Source organism: Cervus canadensis, chromosome 6 (genome assembly GCF_019320065.1).
Source record: "Cervus canadensis isolate Bull #8, Minnesota chromosome 6, ASM1932006v1, whole genome shotgun sequence".
Taxonomy (NCBI): Eukaryota; Metazoa; Chordata; class Mammalia; order Artiodactyla; family Cervidae; genus Cervus; species Cervus canadensis.
Window position 1 is genome coordinate 93,941,146 of NC_057391.1, and position 13,488 is coordinate 93,954,633.

General features: G+C 49.9%; 1 protein-coding gene across 1 annotated transcript in view; it reads right to left on the reverse strand.

The window, feature by feature from the left end:
- Positions 1-1,949: 1,949 nt before the first annotated feature.
- The window catches only part of PTPN21 (protein tyrosine phosphatase non-receptor type 21), a 75,456-nt gene continuing 63,917 nt past the window's right edge, over positions 1,950-13,488 (reverse strand). Inside the window, exons 14-19 of the mRNA XM_043472719.1 lie at positions 9,520-9,657; positions 8,172-8,393; positions 5,884-6,012; positions 5,230-5,464; positions 4,681-4,841; positions 1,950-4,384 (exon numbers count right to left, since the gene is read on the reverse strand). Coding sequence (XP_043328654.1) covers positions 4,256-4,384; positions 4,681-4,841; positions 5,230-5,464; positions 5,884-6,012; positions 8,172-8,393; positions 9,520-9,657 — 1,014 coding nt within the window. The 3' untranslated portion in view covers positions 1,950-4,255. The remainder of the gene's footprint in view (positions 4,385-4,680; positions 4,842-5,229; positions 5,465-5,883; positions 6,013-8,171; positions 8,394-9,519; positions 9,658-13,488) is intronic.

Below are 13,488 nucleotides of genomic sequence, written 5' to 3' on the forward strand. Positions count from 1 at the left end.
ATGGACAGGGAGGCCTGGCGTGCTGCAGTCCATGGGGTTGCAGAGAGTCGGACACGACTGAGCGATTGAACAACAGCAACATGTGCTTACTGTCTTTCTGAACCCAGCAACGTACTGGATAAAGTTCAGATTTACTCCAGTTTTTAGAAAATGAGTATTTTACGTAGTTCTGGAAATACGCCACCAGCCCACCTCACACAGTGTGACCTGGAGCCACTCCAGCTGCGGGAACACTTGCCTGGGGCTCCTGCGTCCTCAGCTGGGGGCCGCGGACCTCCAGCCACCTCCCTGGCCCAGGCCCACCTTCCCCGCCCCCACCGCCGCCTCCAGGCCAGGACCACCCACAGGCAGACGGGGCGGAAGCGGGCAAGGCGGGGGCTTCTGCCAGCTCACCCGCCTCCGCCCGGCGCCCTGCTCACCCGCCCATCCCTGACCTTCACACGCCACCCGAGTTTCTCAGACAAATGATGGGATGCTCGTGACATGGAATTCCCTCACGAAACACTCATCAATCTGACTTCAGCTGCTTGCTGAGGACCAGGCCCACTGCCGGGGAAACCGAATTGTTTCTGTGCTCGCGCCAGCAGGGTGCAGCGGGGAGGAGAGTTGCCAAGTGTTTCTCTCGGAGTACTGATGTGACTACCCTCTCAGACCCCTGTGGTTTCAATAAGCTTTGGGAGAACAAACCAAAGACGTCAGGGCCCACTTATAAGTAATGTTTCCCTTTGTAGACAATAATAGTTTCACATTCATCGGAACTTTTAGAGCATAATTTTTATCTGGGAACTACCTGTACTACGCCAGTTTAACCACCCAATGACCCTTTCGATTATTTTCTAAAGTCATCTGTTCACACACTCCTAACACATGCAAACCTTAAGCCACCAAACTTTGATTTTTTTCTCATTTTTTTTTTAAGTAATTATAGATACTTAGGGTAAATGAAGCTCTATTGCAGGACTTTGAAAAACTCACGTTCTTTCAAGAATTGTTTTCCCGGACAAATTCCTAATGGACCTAGCCCTCTATTTTTGAAGTGTCTGTCCCTCAGTTCAAAAAAAATGGGGTCCCCTCTAATTTAGAACATTTTAATAAACTTTAAACTGAAAAGAGATAGTTTAGCTTCTTCTACCTGAAATGTTGATAGAAAATTCCCTCCATGTCTATCCAAAAGAATTCCTTTTAAAAGTCTGATTTTTTAAATGATCTATAATAAACTGAAGTTTTTTATATTTTAATAAGACCACTGGAGTGGGTTCGACCCTGGGTCTCCTGCATTGCAGCCAGATTCTTTTGGGCCACCAAGGAAGCCCAATATAAAGTTTTATGTTACAAGGACACTTATATTTCCTTAATATTGTAAACATTAAGTTACCGACCCACTTGAAAGGACTATTTTCTTTTCCTGAAGAAGCAGCAGAAAGGCTGGCCATGCCCTGCTGCCATCACCCATCCTCTCTCCTCCTCGGGGCGTCTGTCCCCGCCTTGGTCTTCCCGGGAGCTTCTGGGCAAGCACAGCCTCTGTCTCAATCCTGCCGGCATGGTTTGAAGGCTACATTCTAGGGCTTTCTGAATGTTTCACAGAGGATGTTCCAGAAGGAAATAAGCAATGAAGATTGCAATTCCAAGTGAGGTTCTAAAATAAACACTTCCCGTGTTCAAAACTACCCATTAGAGCATTTTATCAAAAGATACTGCTGATCAGGAGAACTGATGCCAGAGATGCCAACACCCATCAGTGGAAAAGACTGGTTTGTAACCTACTTTTTGTGAAGATGCACATTTTGGTAATTTTGATATGAAACTAAGAATATCAACAAACAAAAGACACTAAAATACCAAAGCACTGTGTAAGTTCGGCAGACAGAACATCCTCAACTCAGACACGGTGAGCCGATGAAACATCAACATTCTACAGCTTGACCGTGATAATCACATGACTTCAGAAGTCCAGAAATGTAGATTTATTTTTATTCAGAAATACTTTCATATTCTCTGTTCATCAAAAGTTTAAAAATTCAAAACGGACACAGAAAAATTACATGGGTCTTAGAAGCTATGTCAAACATGCGAGTTTTAAGAGTGACATTTACACAGTGTAATTTAGCCCTCGTAAGTAATTTTCTTATAATCAAATTATTATGCCAGGAACACAAACATACCATATATTACTCTTTAAATTTTTGTTTTACAATATGTTCTTGTCAATGGGACACTTCAAAATGTTTAAACCTGACAGAAAAGCATGTAAAAAAAAAAAAAGTACCAATGGAAGAAAAAAGTATGAGAAACACACCTGTCCTTTACCTGGTCTGAAGATGGGAAACACTGCACTAAAAACACTCTTAACCCATTCTCCTGGAGAGCTCGTTCTGAATATCTACACTTGGGTCTATTGTTCTTTAAAATCATTTTAGACTTAAAATCAATTCTTTGTTCCCAAGTGAGAAAGAGGCCGACTTCCAGTATTCACTTTCACTGATGCCCTCTGCATTTCCTCTAAAGGGGCTGGTTCCTGGGTCAGAGTTAGGCAGGGGCCTGCTATAAGAAGGAAACGCAGTCTCGCAGCTAACCACAGACTCGGTGGTGCAACAGTGAGCGGAACCGCTTTAGGAGTGAACCCGGCATCGGAACCGTCCCTCGGATACCGCTCACTGCGGGAAGGAACCCTGGGTTTGACGTTTGGGAAGCTCGAAGTGTTGGAGAAGCAGCCTCAGGAAGAAAAGAGGGCTCCTCAGCTAAAGGCGCGGGCCAGTCCTCCTCACCTCCTTGGCCCCCGCGGGGACCAGCCCTTCGCAGTCCCCCTGCCCGCGGGGCGGGGCCTGAAAGGGGCCTGGGGGGCGCGGAGGTGAGGGAGATGGAGACGGCCGCACGGGGAAGCTAGAGGATTGAGGAAAGGAAACCCCGGGACGTCTTGGACCTCGCAGGTCTGGGCTGTGGTGTGGGGAGAGGAGGTGAGACTATTAAACCCGTGCCTTCTTTCAACCAAAAGAAAACAAAGCCTCTTCGTGGCTTCTTTTAAACCTGATTTGTTTTTAAAAAAAAGAAAAAGGAAGAGAGTTGTAGGTGGAAGAACTTCAAGGAAACAGAGGGAGCTGTTGCCCGTGACAGGCCCTGAGTTTCCCGAGGGATTCAGCCCCCACCCGGAACCCCGCTCTGCCCGGCGGCTCAGTCTGTGCAGGGGACGCTGCCTGCTTTGTAAAGACAAGGAACGTGCGTTCACCACCCTGCATTTCCTCTGCACGCAGTCTCCTAGTCTCGTCCTAGTCATCCTAGGTACTCTTACCCCATCCCTTCCAAAACACTTTCAATGTCTGTTGTTACGTACTGTTTCACCTATAAAGCAATATATGTATTAAAAACTCAGATTTGTTTGCAAACAAAAAAAGTGCTTAAAACCATCTTATGCAACTGTTTTTCACTTCATTTTCAACCAAAAAAAAAAAAAACAAACACACATTTGGGTTTATGAATAATACTGAAAAAAAAAATAGTGAATCTGATTCTTCCCATACATGTTTTTTAAAAATGTGCCTTTATTCCCCATGTTAACTTACATTAACTGACTCATTTCCGTACCTTAATGAGTTGAACTCTTGCTTGGAAAATATAGAAGGTACAAATATATAGAACTTTTAGGACTAAAAAATTTTCTGAATATAAAAATGCTTTCTACACTTCAAAAATAACACTTTTAGATTCTTGTTGTAGTTTTGGGTTTGGTAACTTAAGTACCCAAGGTTTTTTTTTTTTTAAATTATAACAAAATAACATGGTTTTAAATACAAAGCTATCTAGGAACCACTCACATCTATGGATCAGCCCCACGAAAAGTTTAGTTCCTCAACAAGAAAACCCCAAATATTCTCGTCATAAAATAAAATTCCATTATCAAAAACTAGCTTAAGATAGAAAACTGTATGCCTTAGTGATTGCCAGAACTGCCCAGCATAGCTTCAGTAAAATACAGAGAACTGATCTAGAAAATACAATCTCCACATGTGTGCAAGTTCTGCAAGTCGGACAGCTGGACCCCGGGAAGCCGCGGCCCTGCCGTCGGGCGCCGTCCTTCCCAGCGAAGCCCCTCCACTTCGGCCCCGCCCGGGTCCTCCCGCGGCTCATCCCGACCCGGCGCCTGCATTCTTCCCGCCACCGAGCCCGCGGGGGTCGGCGCCAGGACGAAGCGCGAGTCGGCCAGCACGCCTCCGTCCTTTCGGAGCTGTGAAGACCTCCGTGGCCGTCTCGGAGCGCGGGCCTAGATGAGCCGGGAGCCCCGAAGGAACTGGATGAGCACGCGGTACACGAACGTGTACTGGCAGAGGGTCTGCACCATCAGCATTCGCTGCCGCCGCAGCAGGTCCAGCACCCGCGGGACGTCCAGCGCCTGGCGGGGGGAGCGGGGTGAGGGCGCGGCTCCGAGACCGTGGCGGGGGTGGGGGTGGGGGTGGGGGTCCTGGGGGACCCTGGCCGCGGGCAGGCAGCCTCTTTGCTACTCGCATCTCCTTCGGAGAAGCTCGAGGACGTCTGTGCGGAAAGCCCTGGCCCCGTGGGGGGTGGAGGTGGGGGGTCCCTCCGTGGCCGGCCGTGTTTCCGGCCCCCCTCTCCCCTCGGGGGGTGGGGGGAGTGGGGGTCCCTCTGTGCCCGGCCCCCCTCTCCCCGCGCCCACAGAGGAGCAAGCACCTCGTTGTGCTCCAGGCAGGCGATCATGATCTCCGACAGAATGACGACGCCTGTCCGTCCCACGCCCGCACTGCAGTGGACCAGCAGCGGGGGGTTCGGGCTTTTGGGTTCACTCGTGCTGTTCGTATGGCGTCGAACAGACTGGATCTCTTCGAGGTATGCTGTGAAACGTGGGCGACACAGACAGACACAAAGGGGCTGAGGCCGGTCAGACCGACCATTTTCAGGTCGTCTCCACTGGCTGAGAAGGCCCCAGACACAGAGCACCGGGTGCCGATGAACCAGCCCAGCTACTGACCCGCAGGGTGGTCTCGGGCGAGTTCCTGCCTTTACCTGGAAACCGGTTTTTCTCATCCGCAAAATGCAAAACTTCAGGGAACAGGAACTGCCTGGCTCACTAACCAAGTTATACTCTAAAACGTCTTCTGCTAAGCTTTCCCCGAATGCTTGAAATTTTCAGTTTAAAACAAGCCCAGCCTCGCAGGCAACAATACAGAGGCAAGAGGGAGGCTCTGGGGCGGCCTCCGGCGCGGGAGCGCAGACACTTACACAGAAAGCCCTTGAGGTCCTCGGGGCAGCCGTGCTCCGGCCAGTCGGTGTACTGCAGGTGCCAGATGGTCCGCTCCTGCCCGCTGAGCAGGTGCTTCATCTTCAGGCCCGTGGTGGCGTAGCACCCGGAGTCCGTGCGGAAGCGCGTGGTGATCTTGAACCGCCCGTAGGTCACGCTGTTGTGCCTCGAGCCGAGGCGCGGCCAGTACCTGAAGCTCTTCTCCCTTCCACCCTCCTGTCAGAGAGAGAGCTCAGAAAAGCAGCCTGGACCGGCCGAGGATGCCCCTGCATGGGGAGCGCTCAGAAACGCGGCCCGGAACGCCGAGGATGCCCCTGCATGGGGAGCGCTCAGAAACGCGGCCCGGACCGCGGAGGATGCCCCTGCACCGGGAGCGCTCAGAAATGCGGCCGGACCGGCCGAGTATGCCCCTGCACGGGGAGCGCTCAGAAACGCGGCCCGGACCGCCGAGGATGCCCCTGCACGGGGAGCGCTCAGAAACGCGGCCCGGACCGCCGAGGATGCCCCTGCACCGGGAGCCGTCTGGAGACTCGGACCCGCGCCCCCGCCCCTTCTCTAAAGTCAGGACACACAGCGTCATCGTCACTGTCCCGCTGAGGCCTCGAGAAGACCAAGGGAGAGAAATGAGTCCTCACCTCCTCCGCCGTCACCATGGCTATAATCGCGATCCCCTGTTCCCACACCATCTGCCAAAAATCTGGGCAGGTATTTTGCAGTGGTCCCTGAGTGGCAATATAGTCCCATTCGATTCCACTGACAGAGACCTGAAATTAGAAATGGATTTTTAAAATAAGTATGTGTGTGTATAATGCATGCATATACATTTGTTCATGGTAATACTTAAAAAGGGAACTGAACTATTCAGATGAAGACTTTCATCTTATTCTTTTTCCTTATTTGTGTAATTTCCATTACTGACACCTTTATAAGCATAAGCGTTATGAATTTATATAATATGTATATGTGACCTGTATATATTTCCTTAACCTCTCCAAATCTCAGTTCTCATCTGCACAATAAAAATACTCCCTGCCCTCTTGTCGGGATTGCTCGAGTCAACATATTCAACGCCCTGCACATGTCAGGATTTCAGTAAATGGCTGTCATCCTTGCTGTTAGGTGGTTCTTCTGAAAGTAACATCAGCGTCATCGCACCCCAAAGTTCAAACACAGTCTTCCCTCGTGAAGCACGGCACGCAGTAGGATCAAGTACAAGCAGATAAGTCAAAAACCTAAGTCAAATGTCAGATTTCTCCGGGGAAAGAAAATGTCTTCCTACCTAAAGAGTTCACCGCTGAACTTCTGAGCCAGGATCACTCTCCATGATGATACTAAATTTCCACTTAAGATTGAAAAGGGTCTTAAAAGATTGAAAACCTCCTTGAAAACATTCTAATAATTATGAGAGCTGTAGTCAGGAAATGGGCTTAAATCTCGGCTCCCCCATACTGAGTGATGACCGTAGTGGGCTTCCAGAGCGCCCTGGGTAAACCCTGGGACAAAGACGCAGCCCGAGTCATGCCCCCGCCCTCCCACGCGGCCCCAGGCCCCACAGCGAACAAGCACCAGGGTGAGGGGCTGGGGGCTGGAGGGGCGATGCACTTCCTGACTTGGGGTCAGTACAGTGCCCACAATCTGGGAATTCCTCCCGCTGTTGCTGAAGACCTCGAAATACCACCAGAGCGCCTCAGCATTCTTCAACTCTCACCCATCCAGTCAAGGGAGACGGGATACACTATTCCAAAGAAATGCTCCGTTTTTAAATACGTCACCTCAATCACGTCCAACTCTGCACAACCCCATGGACTGTAGCCCTCCAGGCTCCTCTGTCCATGGGATTCCCCAGGCAAGGATACTGGAGTGGGGGTCCATGCCCACCTCCAGGGGATCTTTTCAACCCAGGGATGGAACCCAGGCCTCTTATGGCCCCTGCATTGGAGGGTGGGCTCTTTACCACTAGCGCCGCCTAGAGAGCAAAGCTTGTGAGTGGAACTCTGCTGGGTGCTCTGTGGCTGCCTGCGGGGGAGGGGGTTTGGGGAGAATGGATGCCTCCGTGTCTGGCTGAGTCCCCTCACTGTGCACTCGAAACCTTCACAGCATGGTTCATCGGCTGCACCTCAGGACCAAATCAAAAGTGTTTTAAAAATAAAAAGCTCAGGCACAGATTCCCAAAGACTGTCAAGGGCAGACTGCTGGGTCCGGGAAGTCTCACTTGCGAAATGGCTCTCATCCAACGTCACCTGCAAACTGAATAAAATGTGGGAAAGAAGAAAGGCAACACCTGATCATGGACACTTTCTCATTCACTCACTATAAAGAAACGTGCAGCCAGCGTGAACAGAGGCGGCGGCAAGGGAGAAGACAGAGCCTCTGGCTTTTCTCACCGCCCCCGGATGGACCATCCCTTTTTCCACTTTACTGGGCGGAACCTCACTCAGGTGCATGGCATCATCCTGTTTCCAGGGGGGAAAGCGGCACTGCTTGCCCACGGAACAAAACGGTGTTTAAAAAGGAGAGAGTGGGCGAGGAGTGCAGACGGCTCCAGTGTGAGGGGTGGCGTTGGTGACACCACCCGACACACACGTGCGTCACACCAAAATGCACGGAGGTGCGTGACAAGGGAAAACGAGCTGTTCAGCTGCTCCTGAAGAACCTGTGAGCTAGAGAGGGCTTCAGATTCAGAAGCACCAAGTGCTCCAGGCAGACAGACAGCGGCCCAGAAGTCCTGGGGACGATGCTGGGGGCAGGGGAACCAAAGACCGTCCTGCCCTGGGGTACGGATTTCCCAGCCTGCAGAACAGTCTGTCAAAATGGTTCCAAACGAGGGTGTTTTTAGAAAACAGACTTGAAAACAAGCCTCACCCCTCTTGTGTTACTCATTTAACTGCAGGACTCTGCCCCACCATTCTGACACTCCCCTCACCTTGATGTGGGAGGCGTTGATGTAGCCGGTGTTGTTCTCCTTGGTCGGGACCAGCTCCACCCTGGCGTCATCGTAGGGAAGCACATCCTGGAACCGATTTCTTTCTGCGTTTTCAGGGAGGCGGGCTGTGGAGCACTCGCCGTCAACTAGCCGTTTTTTAAGAATTCTTTCATATTCTGTGAATACCATTCCCTGCTCTAACCGCTGTTCCAGAATTTTACACTGAAAAACACAAAGTGAGGAAGACTATGACTGCAGTCCCAGGCCACACGCAGCTGCATCCTGACTGCACGTCTGAAAACTCGCTTTCTGCCTCAAGTCTAGTGTCATCCAATACTGAAAACTCTAGGTGAAACTGAAGTTAAACTTAGCAAGTCATGACAATAAAAGGACAGATGAAATAATCTTCTTGGTGAGGAATATAATGCAAAGTTCTGTTTAAACTTGTTCTAGAATAATTCATTGAATTCGGTTTCTCTAAATCTATAGTCAGTCACTTGGCCCCCTCAGAAGGTTTGGGACTGACGCGTATACACTGCTGTAGCTAAAATGGATAATCATCAAGCACCCGCTGCAAACACAGGAACTCTGCTCAATGTCAGGTGGCAGTCTGGACCGGAGAGGGGTTCGGGGAGAATGGATACATGTACACGGATGGCTGGGTCCCTCTGCTGTCCACCTGGAAATATCACATTGCTAATTGGCTATACTTCAATATAAAAAAATTTTTAAAAATTACCTGACCCCCTAAGAACAGAAAATTCTCCTGGAGAACAGTAAATCCTAGAGTAGGATACTTAATTCCAACTTCTATGAACAAGTGCTTCAATTTTGTAATATGATAAATAAAACACTAAAATAGTCAATGTTGGAAATTATCTCCAGGATCCAGCTGTAAGCAAAGTAATTTCTGCTTAGCATAATTCATGCCTGCCTAATTTTGACAGAATAGAACCTCACAGCAAGTATGTCTCAGTCACAAGGAAAGTTCTGAAAAACTCAGTAACTGTTCACGGTTAAAAGTTTTCGATATCAGGACAGCAGTCCTTGTCTGCTTTCTTTCCTATGAGTGCTCACATGCAATTGCTGATTTATTCTAACTTTACGGCCACAAGAAGGTAAAGAACAACGGCCAGAAACCAAAAGACAAAAATCAACATTTAGCCTGAAATTATTTATTGAGGACATTAGCTATAAGCTTGCCCCAGTTTTGCAGTCCAGATGACAAAGTTCCTAATACTCCTGTAAGATTATCAAATGGCTTAGAAAATCCAGCAGATTCTCAGGAAGGCAGCTCCGCAGCGCGGCCGTCCCCGAGAAGGCGGGCGGCCTGGGGTCCTGTACGTACCCTCTCATCATTAGTGGCTCTGGCCGGCACGTCCTTCTCCTCATCAGGCAGCGGCAGTCGAGACAGGGAGAGTCCATTTAGAGCAGCCAATTTGAGAGGACCAATTTTTTTTGCATCTCCTCGGCTCTTTTTCATTCCCTACAAAAATATTCACAGGTGTATATATCAAACATACACGCATACAATCCCTCTGAGAAGAGATTTCAGTGGACTGAAGACAGGAAAGAAACAGAGGGAGGGAAGGTTCTCCTAAACCAACCACCGCAGGAGAGATGAGATGACGCTCCCACACACACACACACACACACATTTGTTTCACAAATATGAGGAGGAAGACATTCCATTCAAGGCCAAAGCCCTGATAAGTCTTCCAGATAGAAGGTTTTGAAATGCAGCTGGTTTCAGGGCTCTGTTGTAATGGAAGGTGAGGTTCCAAGCAGACGGCATTCCTTCACAGGATTCACAGGACTCCTGAATGTCAAACTGTGACACGCACAAAACTCAGCTGTAGTCCACGATAAGGGTTTTAAACGCAGTGGCCTGACTGTAGTAAGCTTTCATACATTAAAAAAAAAAAATAGTTTCTTTCTCAGTGTTTTCTGCAGTGGCTCTATTGTCTTCTACAATCTGTGGCAGACGTGTGACTTGGGTTAGACTACCACACTTCTGGTAAATGCTGCATTTTCAAGTGAAGAAAACAGCAGGGCCAAAATCTCTGTCATTACACCATGAGAGGGTATGAGAGAGGGCATCTGTGGAATTCTGTCTTCTGAAAACTGGGGTTTCTTCAAGCCAGCAATTTTGCTCTCACAGGCAAAGCAGCCCAAGAATGCCAAGTCCTCTTTAATAGTCTACACCTCCTGGGAAGCCATGGGATATAATTATGATGACGGCAGCCCTACTCTGACAGAAACGGTTTCCTCAGTTCTGTCTCATAAATGAAATCGACTCTACCTCAGCTCTGTCAGCCTCGCAGGGAGACTGAAAGGGAGGCCCACAGACCACCAGGTTCCTGCTCAGGTGACAGTGTCGTGATTCTAGGGTGTGCAGGAAACAGGTAAGCGGCTAACAGTGCGTCGGGGGGGTGGGGGGAGGCGGGCGGGCGCCATTCTGACGTGTGACGCTTGCCAGGTTCCAGGGTGCAAATTCTCCCACCACGGCTAACGTCAACCTGCCTCACGAGAGCCCGAAAATGGAATACTTAGCTCCAGCACTTCTCAGCCTGAAAATGCTCCAGCACACGTCCTGGGTGATTGCTAAGGTCAACTGTAAAGCCAGTATTTGAAGAAAGTGGCTCATAGTCAAAACTCACCCCAAACACCCCTCACTTAGCAGTCAAAGGATTTAAATGTACAGGCCGAATGGTGGTTTCTCCTGTGAGAACCACCATGCAAGACTGAGGGTGAAACAAAAACTCTTTATGTAAACGCAGAAGCATTCAAACCAGTCCACCTCTGCCTGATAGCAATCAAGTCCCTGCAGGTGGAGACGGGTGGAGAACTCCAGAATGTTCCTGCTTATCTGCAATTCATTTCACTGTTTTTAGTACTAAACCTCCATAACCATAATTCACATAGTATGTTCATTCACTTGTGGTCACCATTAAAACAACAAAGGCAACCGGGAGTTACTACAAAGGGGGTCAGAAGGGTAGCAGGGGGTTGAACTCCAGCTCTTGGGAAGTCAGTCAGTTAAATGTATGATGCAACCTCACAATAATAAGTTAAACTTGACTGAGCACTTTCTACGAGCCAGGACCTCACTTTTCCTCCTCCAACAACTCTCTGGGGTTGTCTCAATTACAAGTGAAAAAACAGGAGGCAGAGAGATTAAGTTCTTGGTCCAAGGTCACACCAGCTAGCTGCCTCCTTATAAATGGTAAACAGGTCAAAACAATACAAACCCTGCATTCAAGTCAGCCGTGCTGCACGGCAGAACTCAGAAAACACTTTCTGAGTCTAACCTTAAGTGGGACCTAACACTGCACCACAGAAGGCAGAGGCAGGGTGCCTGTCCCGTCCCGGGCACGGATGGAGGAGCTGGGGGGCTGGTGTGTGAAGGGCCTGGCCCCCTGGGAGAGAACCAGTGAACAGCACGGTCTGGACTCAGAGCCGACTTCCACTCCTAGGTCCTGCACCTATTCCCAGGCCACGGCTGCCATTCACGTTCTTTGAGGAAGAACGTTCCTTATTTGAAAAGACCGGGGCTGAGGGGTGGGGGGAGTGCTTCCCTAGTGGTTCGGTGGTTTGGAGTCTGCCAATGCAGGGGACGCAGGTTTGATCCCTGGTCTGGGAGGATTCCACCTGCCCTGGGGCAACTAAGCTCACATGCCGCAAACAAGGGGAGCAGAAGCATAACCCAGTCCATGGTCTCACTGACACTTGTAGGCCTCCAAGTCAAGGAGGGACGCATCTTGCACCTTTAGAGAACCCTAATCACAGTCCTCAGATGAGCAGAGCTTGCTGGGCCCATTCAAAAACTACAGGGACAACAGACTTGAATACTGGACTCTACTCATCTGGGGCCAGACTCAGGCCCCTCGTTAAGAACTAGGCACAGTCCTTGATGCAATCAGTGAAGAGTGTCAACTACGAGAGGGCCGGAGCGACAGGTGAGGACTCAGGCCGAGTTACTCCTTCCCGGAGACACATCCACACCCCGTCCCGCCCTGAATCACTGACGCTGGGCCATCCCCTCCACTTCAGCTGACCTGAGACACTGGCCTTTACTGTAGGCAGTTGAGTAAGAATGCACTCCCAAGAAAAAGTGAAAATCAACTTAGAGAGCCCACCTGCCAGGACAGGAAACATGGCGGGGGTTCAGCCCCTGCTCTGGGAAGATCCCACGTGCCTCGAAACAACTAAGGCACAGCGACTGAGCCTGGACCACAGCCACTGAAGCCCGCACAGCCAGAGCCCCGAGGAGCCTCCGCGGAGAGCAGCCTGCCCGCCGCCCCTGGAGAAAGTCCACACGCAGCAACAGAGATCCCGCGCAGCCAAAAGTGAAGTGACTGATTTTCCAAAACAAACTTACAGTTCAAGACCATTCAGAGAAAACACATTTAAATCCATGGCACTGTTAGTCGTTCGAGTCTGTGTACACTCATCTATTTCATAACCACTGTTAGGAATTTTCCTCCTGCTTGTGAAGATGTTTGTGACATCTCAGAGGATCGAATAATACACGAGGCCAGGACCACATTTGAGATGGGCCCTCAGGTCTGAGCGTGCTGACCAGCAGAAACGGGAGGCAGAGGCCCCAGCTGCCAGGACACGGGGGTCAACGGCAAGACCGAATGCAGAGGCTAATGAATCACTCTCACCCGGCAAGAGCCCTGGGCACGGGGAATGGAGGCCTGAGAAAAGCGGAGTCTGAGTCGGGCAGCCAGATGACCCAGAGTGGACACGCGGACGTGAAAATGCCACAAATGCCTGGGCAACGCTGAGGGCCTCACAGTGAAAAGGTTTCAGTGGGAAGAGAGAAAACAACAAGGCTGAGACAAGCAATTATTACTTAATAAAATGTGTGTGTGTGTGTTAGTTGCTTAGTTGTGTCCAACTCCTTGCAACCCCAGGGACTGTAGCCCTCCAGGCTCCTCTGTCCATGGGATTCTCCTGGCAGGAATACTGGAGTGGGTAGCCATGTCCTTCTCCAGGAGATCTTCCCCACCCAGGGATTGAACCCGGGTCTGCATACAATATTTTAAAATATTCAAAAAAAAAAAAATATTCAATACAACCTCAATGCAGAACAGTGTAGAAGAGAGGAGAACAGGCTACAGAGACAAACACGGGTTTAAAATCCGGTCAATCACGAGCTGTGTGACCTTGGGAAAGTTACTGAGTATCTCAGAGTCCACCTTCTCATCTGTAGAAACAACAGGCCTGTTGTAAAGTGGACACAGTGAAGCAGATGGCCGGCTCCGCTTGCAGCCAATGCTCTGGGAACGGCCTTCACCAGCTAGAGATG